Source organism: Peromyscus californicus, unplaced genomic scaffold (genome assembly GCF_007827085.1).
Source record: "Peromyscus californicus insignis strain IS unplaced genomic scaffold, ASM782708v3 Scaffold_14__1_contigs__length_90479793_seg_2, whole genome shotgun sequence".
NCBI classification, from domain to species: domain Eukaryota; kingdom Metazoa; phylum Chordata; class Mammalia; order Rodentia; family Cricetidae; genus Peromyscus; species Peromyscus californicus.
In genome coordinates, this window is record NW_026294436.1 from 50,869,861 (window position 1) to 50,889,682 (window position 19,822).

The window sequence follows — 19,822 nt, forward strand, 5'->3', positions numbered from 1 at the left end:
GCTGGCAGTGTCTCTCACTCATCCTTCCACTTCCCAGCTTTATTCTCCTCCTTGTCCCGCCTATACTTCCTGCCTGGCCACTGGCCAATCAGTGTTTTATTTATTGACCAATCAGAGCAACACATTTGCCATACAGAACATCCCACAGCATGATACAGTCTCGAGTAGCCCAGTCTGGCCTCAAACTCTCTATGTATCAAAGAATGATCTTGACCTGCTGATCCTCCTGCCTCCACCTTCAATTACCAACACATATTCCAAGGCATATATATGCAAGGCACATTTATTATGTGTGACTGTATGAGTGAAGGGATCCAAGAACCGATAAACATATAACACAAATGGATATATAGAAACTTAAAAGAAGTTTGAGGACAAACAGGAGTAAAAAATGCTTTGTATTTTGTCCTACTGGTGTTTGGAAATGGTAAACAGGAAGCAGTGGCCAAGGCAGGAAGATGGCTAGGTCCTTAGATTGCTGGTCTGGAGAAAGGGAAGCGGTATGCCGCCACACTAGTATGGCTTTCCATTGTTGCTGTTGTTTAGTTCAGCTTTGCTTTGTTTTTGAGATGGGTTCTTGTTGCCCAGGTTGACCTTGAACTTTCTGGCTCAGGCCCAAGCGATCTTCCTGCCTCAGTTTCTCTTGTGCTAGGGCTAGACGCAAAAGTGCCACACTTGACTTGGATTAATCATTCCATAGATGTTACGTTCTCTGTTTTCCTGGGGCTCTGCAATATCTGTTTTAGTCTTGCTTCTGTCCCGCAAACCAGCCATCTTCAGCGTCTCTTGCCAGTTTCCTCCCCTTCCTTAAATGTGGAGGAAGCCTGAGTGCTGTCCTTGGTTTCCAGTCTGTTCTATTCAGTTCTTCCCAAACCATTTGTGTCGAGCTTCCATGTGACTACCGTGAGGCACCTAAGAAACCTGCAGTGCAAAATTCAAGGTCAAATCTACAAGTAAGAATCGTTCCAAGTTACGAAGCATTTTAGTTCAATCCTGGTACTGAGTCACATTCAACTGAATTTAGAGAAGTCCACAACCTATAATAACCCTTCTGTGGAGTGGATTTCCCTTGACCCTTTTTTTTTTGGTGTGTGTGTGTGTGTGTGTGTGTGTGTGTGTGTGTGTGTGTGTGTGTGTATGTAATGGGGGAGATGTTTCAAGACAGGGTTTCTCTGTACAGACCTGGCTGTCCTGACCTGGAACTCATTCAATAGACCAGACTGGCCTAGAACTCAGAGATCCTCCTGCCTCTGCCTCCCTAGTGCTGGGATTAAAGGCATGTGCCACCGCTGCCTGGCTTGCCTTGGCCCTTTTTGATCATCATGTCCCAGGGTCTCCTGATGTCCCAGGGTCTCCTATAAGGAACACTGCCCCAGGGAGTGGGAACAGGAAGACTCCTCTCTCTAGCATTGCTGAGCCCTCCCTTTCCTTCTGCCCTCTTAGACTTCCTAAGGCTCGCCTGCATGCTGGAGTCTGATCCTGATCTCGAGTTGTCCCTACAAAAGTATGTGATGGAAATCATTTTGAAGCAGGTATTTTCATTATTCAGTGTATTCAAATTGAGGTGTCAGGAATCTCAACGGCAAGAAAGACAAAATAGTAAACAAAACACAGAATCTGGTTAAAAAAAAGGTTCCTAAATAAAAAAAATATTTTTGTTGGCCCAACACATAGGTCCTACCTCAAAGAGAAGTGACAATGGCCCTGGGACACAGATTTGTTTAGGTGGAAGCCCTTCTGGCACCATACACCCAAGGAATCTGGGATCATTAGGTGGAAGCCCCACCTCTCTCTCCCCCCAGACCCCGCCCCTAGGATTGGCGGCCAAGAGTCAGATCCTCCCTGGGGCTGCTCAAGACCATGCCTACAGGCTACTTAAGACCTGGCTGCCATACCTGCCATGGCCTCTCTCCTCTGCCTTCCCAAGAGCCACCCGGGAGGTGCTTTGCTCTGCTCAGATTAAATCTGGATTTATTAATTCAGCTTGATTGGCTTATTACATCTGTGGCAAAGGATAGCCAATAACTGGGGATCCAAAACTTATCAAGATTCAGGTTGTCCCAAATAATATGTTCCAACACGGAAAGTCTTTTGTGGGCATAATACAAAAGACAGTCAAAAATCAAGATACTTCTCAAATTCATTGGTGGGAATATCAGGTAGGTAGATGATAGCAAAATGCCATAGGTCTCATATTTTCTGATATTGTTCTTAGTTTTGGAGTTGCCTAGGAGCTTCAGAATCTGTTAAATTAACACATTCCAAAGGGTTTCGCTTGATAATTGAAAAGCTGCTAGGCCAGACTCAAGAGATAGGCAGTGGATGGCTATTAAAGGGTCTAAAGGCAGCGCAAGATCTGGATCTGTAGCAGTCCAACTCTCTACAACCATGAAGTTCTAGACAACTCGTTAATCACCCTTGCAGAATCTTTAAATGGCTTTTCTTTTCTGGGAATTTCATTTCACATTCTCCGTGTATAGGTGACTTCAAAATTTATTATCCAAATCAGGGTATTATTAAAAATTGGGGGGAGGGTGTGGTTCAATGGTAGAGCATTTGCCTAGCATGTGTAAGGCTCTGGGTCCCATCTCTAGCTTTGTAAAATCACAAAGAGTGAGAAAGGAAAGGAAGGGAGGAGAGAGAGGAGAAAGGGGAAAAGGAGAGAAAGGTATGGAGGAGGAGAGAAGGGTCACAGTTAAAGGAGGCATTATTCTAAGTACACTGTGGCAGCAAGAAGAAACTTGGGTTACCAGTGGTCAGGGGCTGGCCATGTGTCTCCAGGTTCTTGATATCATTCTCAAACTGTGGACATAAGCACACACAGATTTGCAATGCAGCAGGGAAATTTTTTTCAGAATAAAGTGAAAGTGTGGATCAAAATAATGCTGCATGAGAACAGCAGGCCACATAAGGAAAAGAGTACTCAAGGGCTCTGGCTATTGCTTGGGGCTTCCTTTAATGGGGTCCAAAAGGAGGAGTGTGATTGCTAATATGGATAGTTTTCTATTTTGATTGACAGGTTGCTATATCACCATTACTACACAAGTCTCTTCTCATAACGCCTCTGATTTTAATTGTATGTATGCCCATCTGTGCATAGGCATAAGATGATAAATAGTGGATTCTCCCTAAAGGTTCACTTCGAGGACATAGTTTGCCTTATTGTGCACTCATTTCAAACCAGTGTTGGCCAGATCCAGTCTGCGCTGAGCAGCACCCCTACCCCGACCTCTGATATCACTGGAGTACAATTGAGTAGGATATGTCTGAGTTGATAGTTTTTAAGGGGAGAAAAAGCTTATTCCATTGTTTGGGGTAGAGTTGGGTGTGTATCTTAATTACTGTGGTGGTGTGAAAGAAAATGACCACCAAAGGGTGTGGAGTTATTAGGTGTGACCTTGTTGGAGTAGGTGTGGTCTTGTCGGAGGAAGTGTGTCATTGTGGAAGGTGACTTTGAGATCTCATATATGCTCAAGCCACGCCCAATGAAATAGACCACTTCCTGTTGCCTGTGCAAGATATAGAACTCTCAGCTACTTCTCCAGTACCATGTCTGCTAGCATGCCACCATACTTCCAGCCACCATGCTCCCTGCCATGATGATAATGAACTCAGCTTCTGAAATGGTAAGCTGCCACTTCATTTAAATTAAATGCTTTCCTTTATAAGAGTTGCTGTGGTCATGGTGTCTCTTCAGCAATAGAAACTCTAAGACAATTATTGTTCTATTGCTGTGATAAAACACCATGAACAAAGCAGTTTATAGAACGAAGAGTTAGTTTGGGTTTACAGTTTCAGTGGGTTAGATCTATGATGGCAGAGAGAAGGTAGGAGGCAGCAGTTGAGAGCTCACATCTTGAGAACTACAAGCAGAAGGCAGAAAGCACACTGGGATTGGCATGGATTTTTGAATCCTCAAAGCCCACTCCCAGTGGCACACCTCCTCCAACAAGGCCACACCTCCTAATCCTTCCCAAACAGTTCCACCAGCTGGGAACCAAGTATCCAAATATATAAGCCTATAGGGGTCATTCTCATTCAAAACACTATGGTATTCATGTACCTCAATGCACATGGGGTCTCAGTTGCTAACAGGTTGCTAGGTGCATTATTGGGAGTGTGCGTAGTATGTGTAGGTAAGGGTCTCTGGCTGCCAAATGCATTATTAGAAATTTGGCATAGCCAAAACCAAGTGGAGTCCCGGGTTAATAAGCTATCCCCTATGCTTGTCTGCCTTACTTGGACTGTGTTGCCTTATGTAACTGAGCAAGCCAGAGCTGTTGGAAACATAACAAGTTGTTTGTGCCTGTAATCCTGGAATTGGGAGGCAGAGGCAAGAGAATCACAGTGAATTCCAGGCAAGGCTGAGCTTCAGAGTGAGACCATCTCAAAAAAAAAAAAAAAAAAAAAAAAAAAAAAAAAAAAAAAAAAAAAAAAAAACCAAAGCTTGGACCATGGTGGTGTACACCTATAATCCCAGCACTTGGCAAGTGGGGGCAGGGAGCATCAAAAGTTATCTTTGAGTACATATCAAGCTCAGGCCAGCCTGGGCTACAAATCTCCAAACTAACCAACCAATCAAACAGAAACATTTATTCTGGGCCTAGCAATAAACACCAACATCCCATCCTCTCAGGGGGCGGAGGCTAATTCTTAGGTATAGCCTAAGTATTTGGAGATCCTTCCCCTCAAAATAAAAAGGGTCTGGAGAGAAGAGTGAGTGGTTAAGAGTACTGACTGCTCTTGCAGGGGACCCAAATTCAGTTCCCAGCACCCACATCAGGCAGCTCACAACCTCCTGTAACTCCAGCTCCAGGGAATTTAACAACCTCTTCTGGCATGTGAGAGAGGGTACCTTCACATGCACATTCAGTCAGGTGTGGTGGTGCATGCCTTTAATCCAGCATTTGGGAGGGATAGACAGATGGATTGTCATGCCTGGTCTGCACAGCCAATTCCAGATGGATTGTCAAGCTTGGTCTACACAGCCAATTCCAGGGTTTTATAATGAGATCCTCTTTAAAAAAAAAAAATATGTTGAATGGTAGAACATTCACCTTTACTTAGTGTGCTAGAGGCTCTACGTTCAATGCCCAGTCTAACAAACAAAATCTATAGTTACTCATTTTATTTTTGAGGCAGGCTATCACTAAGTTGCCCAGAGTGGCTTTGAACTCAGTCTTCAGTCGAGGAAGGTATTTTATTGACTTGTGATTTTTTTGAGTTGCTGGAATTATGGTCCTGTTTTTAATAGTTTTTTAAGAGCAGCTGCCCTCAATTCTAAGCATAGGGGATTGTGCCTAAATAGACCTCACTGGTGGCGACTACCAGTGCCTGTGATAGTCCGAGAGAAAGTCTCTCCTACAACCTCCGCTGCCTCAACAGATAGAACCCATTAGCCACTGCTGAGGTCGTCACCTACAGGAATGGAGTATAAGATGGACTTGGGAGTTCGTGAGGAATTGTAGGTAGAAATAATGAATACTGCTAAAGAGGTATGTCTGGGGGTGGGGAGCCGAAAGAAGGTGAAAGACAAATCCTGGAGGACTCTGCCAAAGCCTATCCTAGCACTTAAAGACGTAGGTCCTCAGAGATGCTACAGTCCTGTAAGAACATGTGATCTAATTTTTACAAATGAAAAATTACTTGTCGATGGATTTGAAAAAAATCATTACACTGGTTTGTTAGAAGTCACATTGTCTTTTATGGAAGGAATACAATGACATGAACCCAGTCCCGAGGCTAGCCTAGGCAGTTAGAAATCATGGCGGCTTCATTCCCTGTAGCAATTTCTGCCACTCTGAGATGGCCTTTCACATCGTCAGTGGAGCCTGATACCTTTGTGTTATTTGGACAGAATTACAATGACTCTCCCCCGACCTCGCCACTGATTTGCAAAGCACTTCATTTAACAAAATTTAAGGTGGGTGACTGGCAGACATGATTTGGGGAATACTTTCTTCTCCATGTGCCTCTCACAGGGTGGGAGTGTAGAGAAGAGGGAACCTAAATAAAACAATAAAACAAAATACGCTACCACAAAGAGGTATGTATTACAAGAAATGTTGGAATCCAGAGCTGGTTTTTTGGTTTTGGGTTTTTGGTTTTTTTTTTTCCGAGAAAGGGTTTCTCTGTGTAGTTTTTGGTGCCTGTCCTGGATCTCGCTCTGTAGACCAGGCTGGCCTCAAACTCACAGAGATCTACCTGACTCTGCCTCCCAGGTGCTGGGATTAAAGGCATGTGCCACCGCCGCCCGGCATCACAGCTGGATTTTAATTTGCTACTTTCTATCTACATAACCTTGGGAAAACTGGATTACTTCTCCATGTGTCTGCTATCCAGTCTGTAAAATGGGAACACTAATGCTGGGTTTTGCAGTTTTATCTGAAAATAGTGGGATAGAATCTAAAAACATTCCAGAAGGAACCAGGATAAGAAAGTACAAGGTTAAGTGACTTGGAATAATATTCTTCTACCTAACTGGAAAAGCAAGAGATCAAAAGGTGATAATAATTCTTACTGTGACGTCGCATATTGGCATGAGGCATTTGATTGTTAAGTACTAAAGCAGTAGCTGGTCAAATTAGCAACTGTGCAAATCTTCACTGATGCATGGTGTGTTTGTGCATGTATGTTTGCTGGGGATCAATGGAAGAGATTTGGATAATGGGTTCCCATGGGCTGGCTCTGGATTGGACCTCACAGTGTGATGGCTTCCGCTGCCTCAGCATCTCAAAAGGCTTCCTTCCCAGTAGTGACTTAGGGTGTGGCCTAGGGTGGTGTTGAAAGGCTCTCCTGGCCAGGACACACACTGCAGAAAGCTGCCCTCTGCCTTGCAGATTGACGACAAGCAGCTTCGGGGCTATTTATCTGAGCTCCGTCCCGTGACAATAGTGTTTGTGAACTTGATGTTTAAAGAGCAAGACAAAGCGGAAGTCATAGGTTCGGCCATCCAAGCTGCCTGTGTGCATATCACTTCTGTCTTGAAGGTCTTCCGAGGCCAGATTAATAAGGTCTTCATGTTTGATAAGGTAAGTATGAACTACAGAATGGGAAACCTAGCAGGAGTGTGAAGTTAGCATGTAAGGCCAAGGACATTAGCCAGGTGGAGAGAACAGATGGCAGGACATTTAATCTAGGATGTCATACTTTATAACCGCGTATACATGGTCAGCATGTCAGGTGTTCTTCTCAACATTTTACCTAGATTAACTAATTTAAGCCTGTGATTACTCTGTTTTATTGTTGCTTTAAGACTGGGTCTCACCATGCAACTCTGACCCTTCTGGAACTCACTATGAAGACCAGACTGGCCTTGAACTCAGAGATCTGCCTGCCTCTGCCTCCTGAGTTCCAGGACTAAAAGTGTATGCCATGATGCCTGGCTACACTTTAAAAAAAAAAAAATTGAATCCTATTTTATTTTATGAGCATGTGTGTATGAGCATATGTGTGCCAAGGTCTGCCTGTGGAGTTCAGAGAACAGTGTCCAGGAGTTTCTTCTTTTCTTCCACCATGTTGGTCTGCCTTTACTCGCTGAGTCATCTTTTTAAAACATTTTAAAATTAATTTTTTATGTTATGTATATGAGTATTTTTCCTTCATGAGTCTCTGTACATCACACGCTCTCATGGCGCCCAGAGAGGTCAGAAGAGAGAGCATCACAGCCACTGGAACTGGAGTCATAGATGATGAATAAGAGCTACTATGTGGGTGCTGAGAACTGAACCCAGGTCCTCTGTAAGGGCTAAGTCACCTCTCCAGACAAGCGCGCGCACACGCGCACACACACACACACACACACACACACACACAACCCTATGGGCTTTTTAAAAGACAACCTCACTGTGTTCTAGGCTGTCCTGGAACTCACAGAGACCTGTCTGCCTCTGCCTTCTAGTACTAGGACTAAAGATGAGCATGTCCTAAGTCATCTTGACGGGTTCTATCCCCGGGCTGGTGCCTTTTCCTCCACCCTGCTGTGCCTCTTAGGCTCAATGTCCCGCTTCAATGCCCAGGGCCTGGTCCACAGGAAAGAGAAACACGAGTGCACACGAATTAGCCCAGCAGGAACGATCTCTGGAGCAAAAGCAAGTCCTTCACAAAGGCAGGCGCTACACTTCCGATGGCACCCTAGAAGTGACCCCGTTTACCAAGCATAGGACAGATGTGGTAGAAACCAGGATGAACCCGATTCAGAAAGGGAAGATTGCCGCGACACTTCCTGGTTATGGCATCAGCTGAGGCAGACTAAAGCTGAGCTTGCTGCTTCTCACTTACAGGGGTGCTCCTTCCTCTGTGTCTTCGGTTTCCCCGGGGAAAAGGTACCTGATGAAATCACTCACGCCTTGGAAAGTGCCGTGGACATATTTGACTTCTGTTCTCAGGTCCACAAAATCCGGTGAGTGTCGACCCTGATCCCGTCTTACAGGAACAGGGAGGAGGTGGGGGGGTTACAGGAAGCTGGAGAGAAGGGAAAAATGGATAACTTGGTTCAGCGCCTCACACATTTTCCCTTCACATCTCTCAGCTGTGTATAACTGAACGTAAAAAATAGAGCTGTTTGAAATAGCCCCCCCCCCCCAAACCCATTTCCCCAGCCTTGCCATGTTTTCTGTGCTCAGAATCTTTTTGTGTAAATGCTCATTATTCTTCGCTCTCTCCTACAACTTCCTGCGTCGGCGGCGGCGTCAGGACTGTCTCCATCGGCGTTGCCAGTGGGATCGTCTTCTGTGGGATTGTCGGACACACTGTGAGACATGAGTACACAGGTGTGTAGAGCCGACTCAGTTTCATCTACTTTCAACACACATACGTGACATTAGGGCTTTGTGAGAGAGATCTTTGGAAAAGAAGGTGGGGGTAGGGAGGGTGGAGTCAGATATGGGCTCGGCTCTCAGAGAGTTTAGTCTTTCCAAGTGAAGCAAAGCCATGTTGCTTTGCCCACTGATAATGCCAGGTCTGCAGCATGTGTGTGTTTCTGGTGCCGTGGCTGAGCATAAGGAGTCTGAAGTCAGTCAGGGATTAGAGGATTGACTCAAGTCGTTTTGAACACTTGTTGCTTTTCCAGAGGAACTGGGTTCCTTTCCCAGCACCCACATAGCGGATCCCAACCATCTATTAACTCCAGTCCCAGCAGGCCTGGCCCCAGAAGCCCCAGTAGCCGGGTCTGATTACTCACTGAATGATTTCATCATCAAAGAGGTGAAGGGCCATAAAGCAAGACAGGGCTTTTTTCGGTGTGGCCACACCAGAAGGAACAGGGGAGCTGGCATCTGACCCTGTCTTCAAGGTGATGATAGATCCAGGAGTATACAGAAGGGGGAACTAGGCCCAGGGGGCAAGAACGACATGAAGCCAGAACTGGCCACACTGTGGTGTGTTCATTGGTCTCTTGGGAAATGGTTACTACTAGATCCCTATCCTGAGACAATTGCCTACAGGGCTCGGCATTCCTGACTTTTGAGATAAATAGAGAAGGGGAAATGACTCAGGAAGTTATGCTATTACAGGGAGCAGTGTGTTAGAAATAGTTTCGTCCTCATTACAAAATACCCTGGAAAACAGCTTGAGGGAGACATTGTGGTTCGGATGTGAAATGTCACCCACAGGCTCTGTTCTCGAATGCTTGTTCTCTAGCTAGTGATGCTGTTTTGGAAAGCTGTGGAACCTTTGGGACTATGGCCTGCCTAGCAGAAATGGGCCACTAGAGGCTCAAGGACAGCAACAGAGTGATACCACCTCTCCAAAACAAAATCATGGCTAGATGTGGTGGTGCACGCCTTTAATCCCAGCGCTAGGGAGGCAGAGGCAGGTGGATCTCTGAATTCCAGGTTACCTGGGCTACATAGTGAGTTCCAGATGAGCCAGATTACACAGAGAGACTCTCTTTAAAACAAATGAACAACACACACATGCACACACACACACGCACACGCACAGAATTACCAAATGATGTTTCTTTCAGCAGACATACACTATTTTGAGGAGCAGGCCCCTTATCAGTGGTTCTCAACCTGTGGATTGTGACCCCCAGGGTCACATATTAGATATTTACATTATGATTCATAACAGTAGCAACATTACAGTTATGAAGTAGCAATATAATAATTTATGGTTGGGGGTCAGCACAGCATAAGGAACTGTATTAAAGGGTCACAGCGTCAGGAAGGGTGAGAACCACTGACCTAGACCAACACATGCTTGCCCACTTCATCATAGAAGATAAGCCAAGAGCCCTCAGGCCTGTGGCCATCCTTACAAACACCTCTTTACATTTAAGGCCTTTCTATCCCTAAACAGACCATCCTCTTGGTCTCCCAGGTAAGACAGAAACTCTGCCACTGGCTGAGCTAACTGTTGCAGATTGTTTGAAATAGGCACTGGGCAGCTGAAGGCTAAACTCATGTGTCATTCATGACAGACAGAAGAAACAGGGGAAAAGCCTTGGGGGGGGGGAATCTCCTCAGGTCACGTGGAGTTTAACAGCTTTTGTTTGTTTCTCCCCTTTGACTTGCTCCTTCCTGTCGTAGTCATTGGTCAGAAGGTCAATATTGCTGCCAGGATGATGATGTATTACCCAGGCATCGTGACCTGCGACTCTGTCACGTATGACGGCAGCAACCTACCAGCCTACTTTTTTAAAGAGCTTCCAAAGAAAGTCATGAAAGGTGTTGCAGATGCTGGACCAGTTTATCAGTGTTTGGGCCTTAATGAGAAAGTGTGAGTGTGGGCATTTTCTAGTAAAGGGGAGATTTGATAGCAAAGGATTGGTCCCCCCCATTTAAGATTCCAAACCATTTCATGAAGCTGAAATCTATACCTTCCCAGACCTGGGTGCAGACTCTAGCCTACCCTCCTCTTTCTCCATCCTACCAACATAGCAAGATGGAAGAGCTCGTTCTTCACATAGGCCTGAGGAGTCTGAGGGCGATTCTTCAGCGGCTGTGCAAACAGAACAGAGTCCTCTGATTTCAGTACATACCAGATGGACCTGGTCACCATTCGGTACTCACTGATTATGTTAACTGTGTGCCCAGAGTCAAGAGGGTTTAAAAAGGGTAAGATATTGTTTGTGGGTCTTTCCTAAAGCCCAGCGTAGATGTGCGGATGTCCCTTTGGGCTTAAAATTGTCCAATAGCTGTTCATCACTCCATGTTAACAGTCAAATTCCTTGCAGTAACATACAAGGGAGCTTTTTCAGCTTCATCCCTTCCTGCACACCCTTAGTGGGAGTGTCTAATGGCTTGTTATCACCACTCTGCCCAAGCCATCTTTAAAATATAGCTCAGGAATTTTTCTCTCCATGAGGGTGGCTCTGGAATTCTCCATCCCCTACTAGACAAGGGACCCTTTTCACCTCTAATTCAACAGCACATGCTTCTAGTAGACTGTCTACACTATCTCACAGACTCTTCACTGACTGGTTCTAGAGATGGACCCCAGGGTCTCACACATGCTAAGCACTTGCCCTACTTCCAAATTACACCCCCAGTTCCTATGTCACAATTACTGACTTGCTACACTTTTTACTCACCACACCGTGAGCACAGTGAGGCTGAATAGTGATTATCTTTTGGTCACTCTTATATCCCCAGTGTTTGACACACAGTGGGCCTTAAACAATGATGAATAAATAAGTGGTGCATGAATGAACAACATGGAAAATGGAAACTGTTACTCCAGGAACAAATTAGAATTCAAGTCTTAATCAGTCAACCAAGGCTGCAGTTCATTCAGAAATTTCTTTCTATCCACTTTGTATTTGTGGGGCTCAGCACCCTGCTTAGCGCACACGGGTCATCATATGATGTTGATTGACTAAACGAACAGATAATGATCATTTTTAGTGAGCACTTATTAAATATGCATTATGTCTCAAAAACACTGTTTATTCTTATGTTTGACTGTATGATATAGAAAGTTATCTCCATTGTGTAAATTTAAGTGCTATTAAATGACTCACCAATAGTCATCTCTCTCTAGTAAAGCCAGGGAGCCAAGTTTCAAACTGCCACGCAACCCACTTTCACAGGCAACCATAAACCTCAGTGGTACAGAACAGCAAGCATTTCTTTTTGTAGCATTGGGGCCTTGTTCGTGCTAGGCCTGACCCACATCCCCAATGCAATTAACAGGCTGGGTCTTTTTTCCCCAGGAAAATCTGGAACTCTATTGATATTGTCTCAGTTGGGCTGATCTCACTCCTTATTCACATGCCTGGGGTTCAGCAGGTGTTTTGGTTGATCCAAGGTGGCATCAGCAGAGACAGCGAGGGCAGCTGGGCTTACAGAACTAGAGCAATGTGGTTCTATGGGCCTCATCCTCCACCAGGCATGTTGTCACAGTAATATGTGGAGAACAAGAGGCACTTGGCCCATGCACGAGCCTCCTCCTCGCGCTCATGTTTGCTGACATCTGATTGGTCCGAGCCTTCACAAGGTAAAGCCAGAGCAGGAAGTCAGTGCCATGCTAGACCACAAAGGGTGCAGGTACAGGTAGGGGTAAGGAAGTAGGTCACTACATACAGTCAACTACCACACAAGCGCCAAAGCCTACACACTACATGATTTTTCTGTACACTCTCTCCAGGAAAAAAAAAAGTGTAGGGACACAGATACAGCTTTGAATAGGGCAGGGTTCCTGACCTGAAATTTTTACTGTATAAGTTAGCTGTATATTACATGGGAGAGTCTGATAGGTACCACCAGAGAATAGGACACAGTAGCAAGGCGGAACAGAGAAGGGACTGATCCAAAGTAAAATACATGCGAAAATGCACGTGCACCCTGGCCTGTGTTCAGACACTGTCACCACTAGTTATGCGAAGTTGGACAGAATAACTCTCTTCCTCAGTTTACTCGTTTGTGAAATGGACATTAGAGCAGTACTTTCCCTCTGCTGTTGGTTTAATTCGTTTTTGTGGGTTATTTCTGGCTGTACTGGGAATTGAACCTGAAACGTCATGTGTGTTGGGCGCATGTTCTCCCACTGGGTTACAGCCCCAACCCAGGAGTCATACATCCTTCTTAATAATTGTTTTTTGTCAGAATTAAAGATACTGGTTAAAAAAAAAAAAGACTGTCCTAAAGTATCTAGAACTGTGTTAGACACGTAGCATGTGCTCAGCAAAGTCAAGCTGTTACTGAACAGTTCTCAGAATCTCTCCAGGATGTGAGACTCTGCAGCACATCCAAGACTGTTGGGCTCCATCATCCTCCACCCCAGGGTTCTCGGCTGCCAATGCAGGTGTAAGAGTCATGTGTCAACTAGTGTACCTGGTCCTGCGGCAGTAGCTGGTACAGAAGTTGTTTGGACCCCGTTACGCATAGACTTCCTCTTTTCCCCTCGGGGTATTTGCAACCAGGAAGACCAACAGAAAGACTGAAGAACTAGTCACTTCCGTTCTCAGTGTTTCTGTTTTGAATCTAACTCTTTTCTCTCTCTTTCTTTTTTTTTCTCCTTAGTATGTTTGGTATGGCATGTCTCATCTGCAACAGATCTGAGGGTTACCCTTTGCTAGGTAGGTAGTGAGCCTTGATGTGAAACTTTTTTGGGGGGGAGGGCAACTAGAGACTACTCCAGGGCCTCATGTATGTTGCACAAGCTCTCCATTCTTAGAACTTCTTTATTGAACTCTAACACGACATATAGCCGATGAGAAGCATGCATCCTGATGAATTATGACAAAATGAAGATATATTTATCACCCAGGTCAAGAAATAGAAAAGTAAAGTCAGGGACATGGCACAGTGGTTAAAGTATCTGCTATGGAAACATGAGGACCTGAGTTCAAATCCCCAGAACCTACCTAAGAAGTTGGGCATGGTTGCCTGCTTCAGTAACCCTAGAGCTGTTGGGGTGGAGACAGATGGATCCCTGGCACTCACTGGCTGGAGAATCTAGCCAGTAGGTGAGCCCTGGGTTCAGTAAGAGATTCTGTCTTGGAGAAAAGTTAGAGAGTGATAATAAAAGATGCCTGCTGTCAACCTCTGGCCTCCATGTCTGTGAGCACACATGAACCCACCCCTGTACATCTATACACTGCATGTGTGCACACATATACTCATACAAAAGAAAAAGGAGAACAGCAATGTGTTAGGAATCTTCACATGCCTTCCTGCTTCCTCCCTCCCCACCTCTCCCTGGCCCAGAGCTTCTAACATTCTGGATTATTTTTGCTTATCTAAAAACTTACATAAAGCTGGGCATGGGGGACATGCAGCTTGAATTCCTGTACTCAAGAGGCAGAGACAAATAGATCCCTGTGAGTTTATGGTCAGCCTGGTTTATGTAAGAACTCCAGGTCAGCGAGGGCTGCATAGTGAGACCTTGTCTTTAAAAAACAAATGACTGCCCCACTACTCAGGAGGCTGAGGTAGGAGGATCTCTTGATCCCAGGAGTTTAGGGCCACCCTGGGCAACATACAAAGGCCTCATCTCTTACACATCCATAATTTATGCTCATGGAACCATACTTTTAAAAAAGGATTGTAATAGTGCCCGTGCAAAAGGAGGGAGGAGAGGGTTGGACGTGCAAGAGATGGGGGACGCGGTGACATGGCCGGGGCTTCTGTTGTGGGAAAGGGGGAGAAGAACAGAACAGAGCTGGAGCAGGGGTAGAGGAGGGAAGTGGGGAGGCACTGTGTCTGCACTTTCCACCCCCAGGAAACACCTCTGTGCCTGGCTCTCCACATTTACAGTGACCCACTAAGAGTCTTACTCAGCCTCTGGGCCTTCTGCCTCCTTTTTTTTTTTTCTTTTTTTTTTAATCTTGACTCCCCCCCCCCCCCCCCCCCGGCATGCTTATGGTCTAACCACCCTGCCTTACTGAGGACACCCCTCTGCCTTCCCTGTTTCTCCCCTCCTCGGACAGCATCTTTTCCTCCACTGGGACGGAATCTGATTCTCCTCCCTCCCCTTTGAAAAAAACAAAAGAAAAATAAAGCACCCACTCCCCAGGAAGGGCCTGCAGGAGAAGAGCACAGGATGGTCAGGGAAAAGGTTCACAAGACCCTGGGAAGAAAGCCTGGGTTAAAGGTTGAGGGTAGCATCTCCTGACACCCCTGGTCACTGCTCAGGGGACTTCGGCACTACTGAGGAGCTCATACTTGTAGGGTCAGCTGGTAGGGCGATGAGGGGCATGGACGAAATAGTGAAAAGTTGAATTCTGTATCCCTATACCTAGCTCTTGCCTGGCATGTGGGCACAAAAACACAATGTAAACACACATGAAAATACCTATGTGTACCTATGACATTTCCTCAGCATACTCTTTGTTCTGATAATATCACTCATATGTCTACATGTATGCATACGTATGTATACATTTACACATATTAGACCATGCATATGCATGCTAGTTTTTCTTTGTGTTTGGTGGTGGTTTGAGATGGTGTCCTATACTCTGGCAGTCTTCTACTCAACAGTGTGTTATGCCATGTATACATGTTGTTGGCTGTTTCTAGAAATAATTTTCGGTTATTACATTTCATGCCATTCTATAAAATGTATCATTCATTTTTCCTGGTGTATAGGATTTGGGTTATTTCCATGTTCTTACAGACAATGTTGCCATAAGTACTCTTACGCAAGTCTTTTTTATACACATTTAATAATAGAAGATGATTCCTGTAATCCCAGCTCTCAGGAGGCTGAGGCAAGAACACTGCCAGAGTACAAGACACCATCTCAAAGCACCAACGCAACCAAACAACAACATGATAAATAAGCACGAATATGAATGCTCATCTAGTATGTGTGTAAACGTATACATTTATGTGCATGTATGTTTATATATGAGTGATCTTGTCAGAACAAAGAGTATAATTTTAATAGATGATACCATTGTCCTTCATCTTTGCCAACAGCCACACTTCTGTCAGTCTTTATGACTTGAAGATTCTGTGGGGTATAAGTGGTCCCTTACTGTAGTTTCCACTCATTATTACTCTGATGTGGTGAGCTCCTTTTTGTCTTTTATCCATCTTTTCATAAAACCATTATACAAATCTCTGTTGTTCACTTGGGCCTGTTTTTTTTTCTTTTTTTGAGACAGGGTCTATTGGTGTATTTTTCTGGTTGTAGTGACAGTTATCAAGACAGAGTCCTCACAACCCAAGATGGCTTTAAATTAGCTATATGCCCGAGGACAACCTTGAACCTCTGACCCTCTGGTCTCCACCTCCGGAGTAATGGTATTCCAAGCCTGTGCCACCACACTAGGTTTCTCTTTCTCTTTAAATATGGAACCCTTCACAGATTTGTATGGTATCTGTTTATCTCTGTATTATTCCATTGTCAGTTGTATGCTTTGCCAAAGCAAGCACTTCCCTAATATTTAATGAGCAGAATTCTTAACTGTAATGGAATTCAATTTATCAGTCTTTTGTTTTACGCCCGTGTTTCTCTGTGCTACTTAAGAAATCTTCCTCATGTGTTTTGAAAGTACTTCTTAGCTTTTCTTCCAGAAGTTGTTTTACCATTTATATTTAAATGTGTAAGGCTTAGAGGAACAGCGTGGTGGGAGAGTGTGTGCCTCACATGCACACAGTTCAGTCCCCTGCCACCCACAAATACACTTTCATCTACAATCTAGGCAGAAGTGATGTAGTTGGGATTCTTGTGACAAGGACCCTATCAAAGCTAACTCAAGTCGGAGAGTGAAGTAGATCTAAATGAGGCAGTAATGTACTTGGGAAAGAGGAGACTCGGTGTACCCTGAATACAGATTCTGAAGACAGTTATGTGGAATAGCCATTGCTGATCCCTTGTTAGATTTAACATCCCTGCAAGACATATCCAAAGTTAAATCCTAGTCACAACTGTGTCAGGACCATTAAGAGGAGACTGTCTGTTCCTTTGGAAGAATGTTAGGCTGGAATCTTGGTGTCTGCAAAGCCTGCAAGAAGTCAGTATTTCTGAGCTGTACAACAGCACTTGGCCCAACAGAAATCCCCCCACTCTCGGGCTTGAAGCAGTTATGCCTGGTAGACCCAGACTCCCCAAACTCAAAGCTCCAGAGGAAGAGTACTCATGTTCATCCTCCCATAAAACCCTGTTTTCCATTCCAAGAAGTGATTGTAGCAATGATTAGCCCTTTCCCCAAGACGGACAGTAATCTTATAGCACATGGGATGGTCTGCACATTCCTCAGTTTGCTCCAGCTGATGGACCAGTCTCTTTAGGCCATATTCCACAGGAATGGGTAAAAATCAGGCTCACACACTTTCCCTTCAAGCTATATCCAAAGACAAATTGTAGGAGGGCAACAGTTCTTTGATAAGCATTCTTTTTTTTTTTTTTGATAAGCATTCTTGTCCAAAAAAATTGTGACAGAGGGCAATAACATTACCCAGAAAAAAAAATAAATATTAGGGTAAAAAATGTATACAACAATTGTTGTAGTAGGATTTTGTTCACTGTTTTTGTTTTTTTGGAGACAGGGTCTCATGTTGCCCAAGCTGGCCTTGAACTTGAACTTGCTATGTAGCTCCTAATTCTCCTGCCACACCTCCCAAGTGCTGGAATTACAAGTAGGCATGAACAAGTCCAGCCAGAGATTTGTTTAGATAGGAACATGATGCACATATTTAAAAATAAGTTGACTTAAAATCCACTTTAGAAGCCAGGCAGTGGTAGCACACACCTTGAAATCCTAGTATTTGGGAGGAAGCGGCAGGTGAATCTCTGAGTTTGAGGCCAGCCTGGTCTACAGAGCAAGTTCCAGGATGGTCAGGGCTGTTACACAGAGAAAAAGGAAAACAAAACAAAACAAAAAACACCAAAAACTGTCATTTTAGAATCCAGTGAAAGACAGTAAGTGTTCCATATAACCAGAACCAAGAAAGCTAGAGGATTTTACTACATGAACCTTTGACACCAATCTTCCAAGTGAGCCCCAAGTCTCACAAGACAGCTCACAGCTCACATCCCTGAAGTTCAGATGCATTTTCACATAGGGTATGTTTCCCTGGAGAGGCAACAGAATCTGTAGAGTGATTTCTGTTAAACAACACCCAGAACCTTACATTGCCAGGCGAAATGCATACCTTCCTTTTCTAGAATGCTTCTCCCTGAATTTATGAGCCTGTTTCACCAGAGACATTAGATAACACCTGAACGTGTGGGTGATCTACCCACAGCTAACAAAACTGGGGCCTCCTTAATCGTCGGTCCAGCAAAGAAACTAGAAATGACCTGATATGAGCCCCAATTCTTTGTACAGAAATTGCTCATTGTTATGAAAGCCCACTTCTTGCAGCTCCTTCGTGTTCACTTAGGGTTCGGAGACCGTGGGCTGAGAATCAGGTTTCAGCCTGGACCTCCTACTGCATACATTTTAAGGCATCCAAGAAAAAAAAAAAGTGATAGGGTTGACACCCAAGACAGTTTTTATATTGGTCTTTTTCCTCCTACATTTTCCATATTTTCTACAGTGAGCATGTGTTAGTTGTATAATCAGTCTGTTAAAGAAAACAGAAAAATAAGATCTATTTTTAGGGTTAAAGAGCCTTGGTTCAATTCCTAGTTGTATAATCTATTCAAAACTCGATTTTTTTATACAGTACCATTAAATGGAATTGCAGTGAGTTTATGAATACTGTCTCTTGATAATAGAGATATGTTACAGTGGAAAAGCATTTGCCTGGCATTCCAAGGTTCTGGGTTCCATCCCTGGCCTGGTGGTGGGAGGGGGGGACAACGAAAGAGCTTTTCTTCACAGCTTGTAGTAACCAAATAAACTTTCAAAGTCACCTTGCTAACTAAAGCTTTAGAAAGAGATTTTTAAAAATGTTAAGAATCAATAGAGCTTTAAGAAATTCTACGAACAAGTCAGGTCAGGTATAGTGGCATAGGCCTGTAATCCCAGCCCTTGGGAGGCGGAAGCAGGAGGTGCAGGGCTTCAAGTTCATCCTCAGCCACATAGCAACGTTGACGCCAGCCAGCCTTGAGAGGAAAAAATGAGAGAAAAAACAAAGCCACAAAGAAGTCCCATGTGCGATGACGTGGGGATTCCAAAGACATTCATTCTTAGAAGGGGTATCACTGTGTGCCTTTTAAAGTCTATTTCTAAACTATTTTCTGTCGATGGGTTTGCTCCTTTAAAAAACTAAACACCAGGACGTGTTAGGGAGATCGACTACTTCATGTCCGCTATGGAGGACTTTCTGATAAGGAGCTGCAGCCGAGTTCTGATGTATGAAGGATTACCAGGGTATGGAAAAAGCCAGATACTTATGAAAATCAAGTGCCTGGCCTCCGAGCCTGAGAACCACAGGTAAGTGTGTCTTGAAATTGTGTTTCTTGTGACGTCGGAAATATTGGCATCCTTAAAAGAATTTCCCTTATTTTGGTGTCTTCTCCTGTCTATAACTTGCCTTCAGTGAACTCGATAACTGCAGCTGTTGGGGAATGATGACTCTGGTAGCTGAATTAGGTAGGTGATTAGTGAGAGAGTTTCAAACCAAGAGGAAGAGAAAAGAGGCAGATTTCTGAAAAAAACCCAAGTTAATGTTAGGGCAAGTTTGGGGACTTGGAAACTTCCTGCTTAACCCCAGTGTCTAGGTAGGTTGTAACATCTAGCAGAAATGTGGCAACCACAGTTGGGGTCTGTCTGGGGAACCTGGTAGGGGGCTGCTGCTTTAAGCCCTTTAGTTTTGAGAATGGGGCTAAAGAATGCTGGGCCACTAGACTTTGAATCTGGAGGGCAGAGCTTGTGTGTGTGTACTTCCTTCATACTGTGTTTTCAACCAAGAAGTGCTGGAAGGACCCTCTCTGGGATCAGCTGTCTGCCACTCTGAGGGACTAGATTGCACAGTCA

At 44.5% G+C, this 19,822-nt stretch overlaps 1 protein-coding gene across 1 annotated transcript in view; it reads left to right on the top strand.

The window, feature by feature from the left end:
* The window catches only part of Adcy10 (adenylate cyclase 10), a 70,016-nt gene that overhangs the window by 11,139 nt on the left and 39,055 nt on the right, over positions 1-19,822 (top strand). Inside the window, exons 7-13 of the mRNA XM_052737471.1 lie at positions 1,444-1,532; positions 6,840-7,031; positions 8,283-8,401; positions 8,695-8,771; positions 10,533-10,722; positions 13,467-13,522; positions 19,123-19,279. Of these exons, the coding sequence (XP_052593431.1) occupies positions 1,444-1,532; positions 6,840-7,031; positions 8,283-8,401; positions 8,695-8,771; positions 10,533-10,722; positions 13,467-13,522; positions 19,123-19,279 (880 nt within the window). The remainder of the gene's footprint in view (positions 1-1,443; positions 1,533-6,839; positions 7,032-8,282; positions 8,402-8,694; positions 8,772-10,532; positions 10,723-13,466; positions 13,523-19,122; positions 19,280-19,822) is intronic.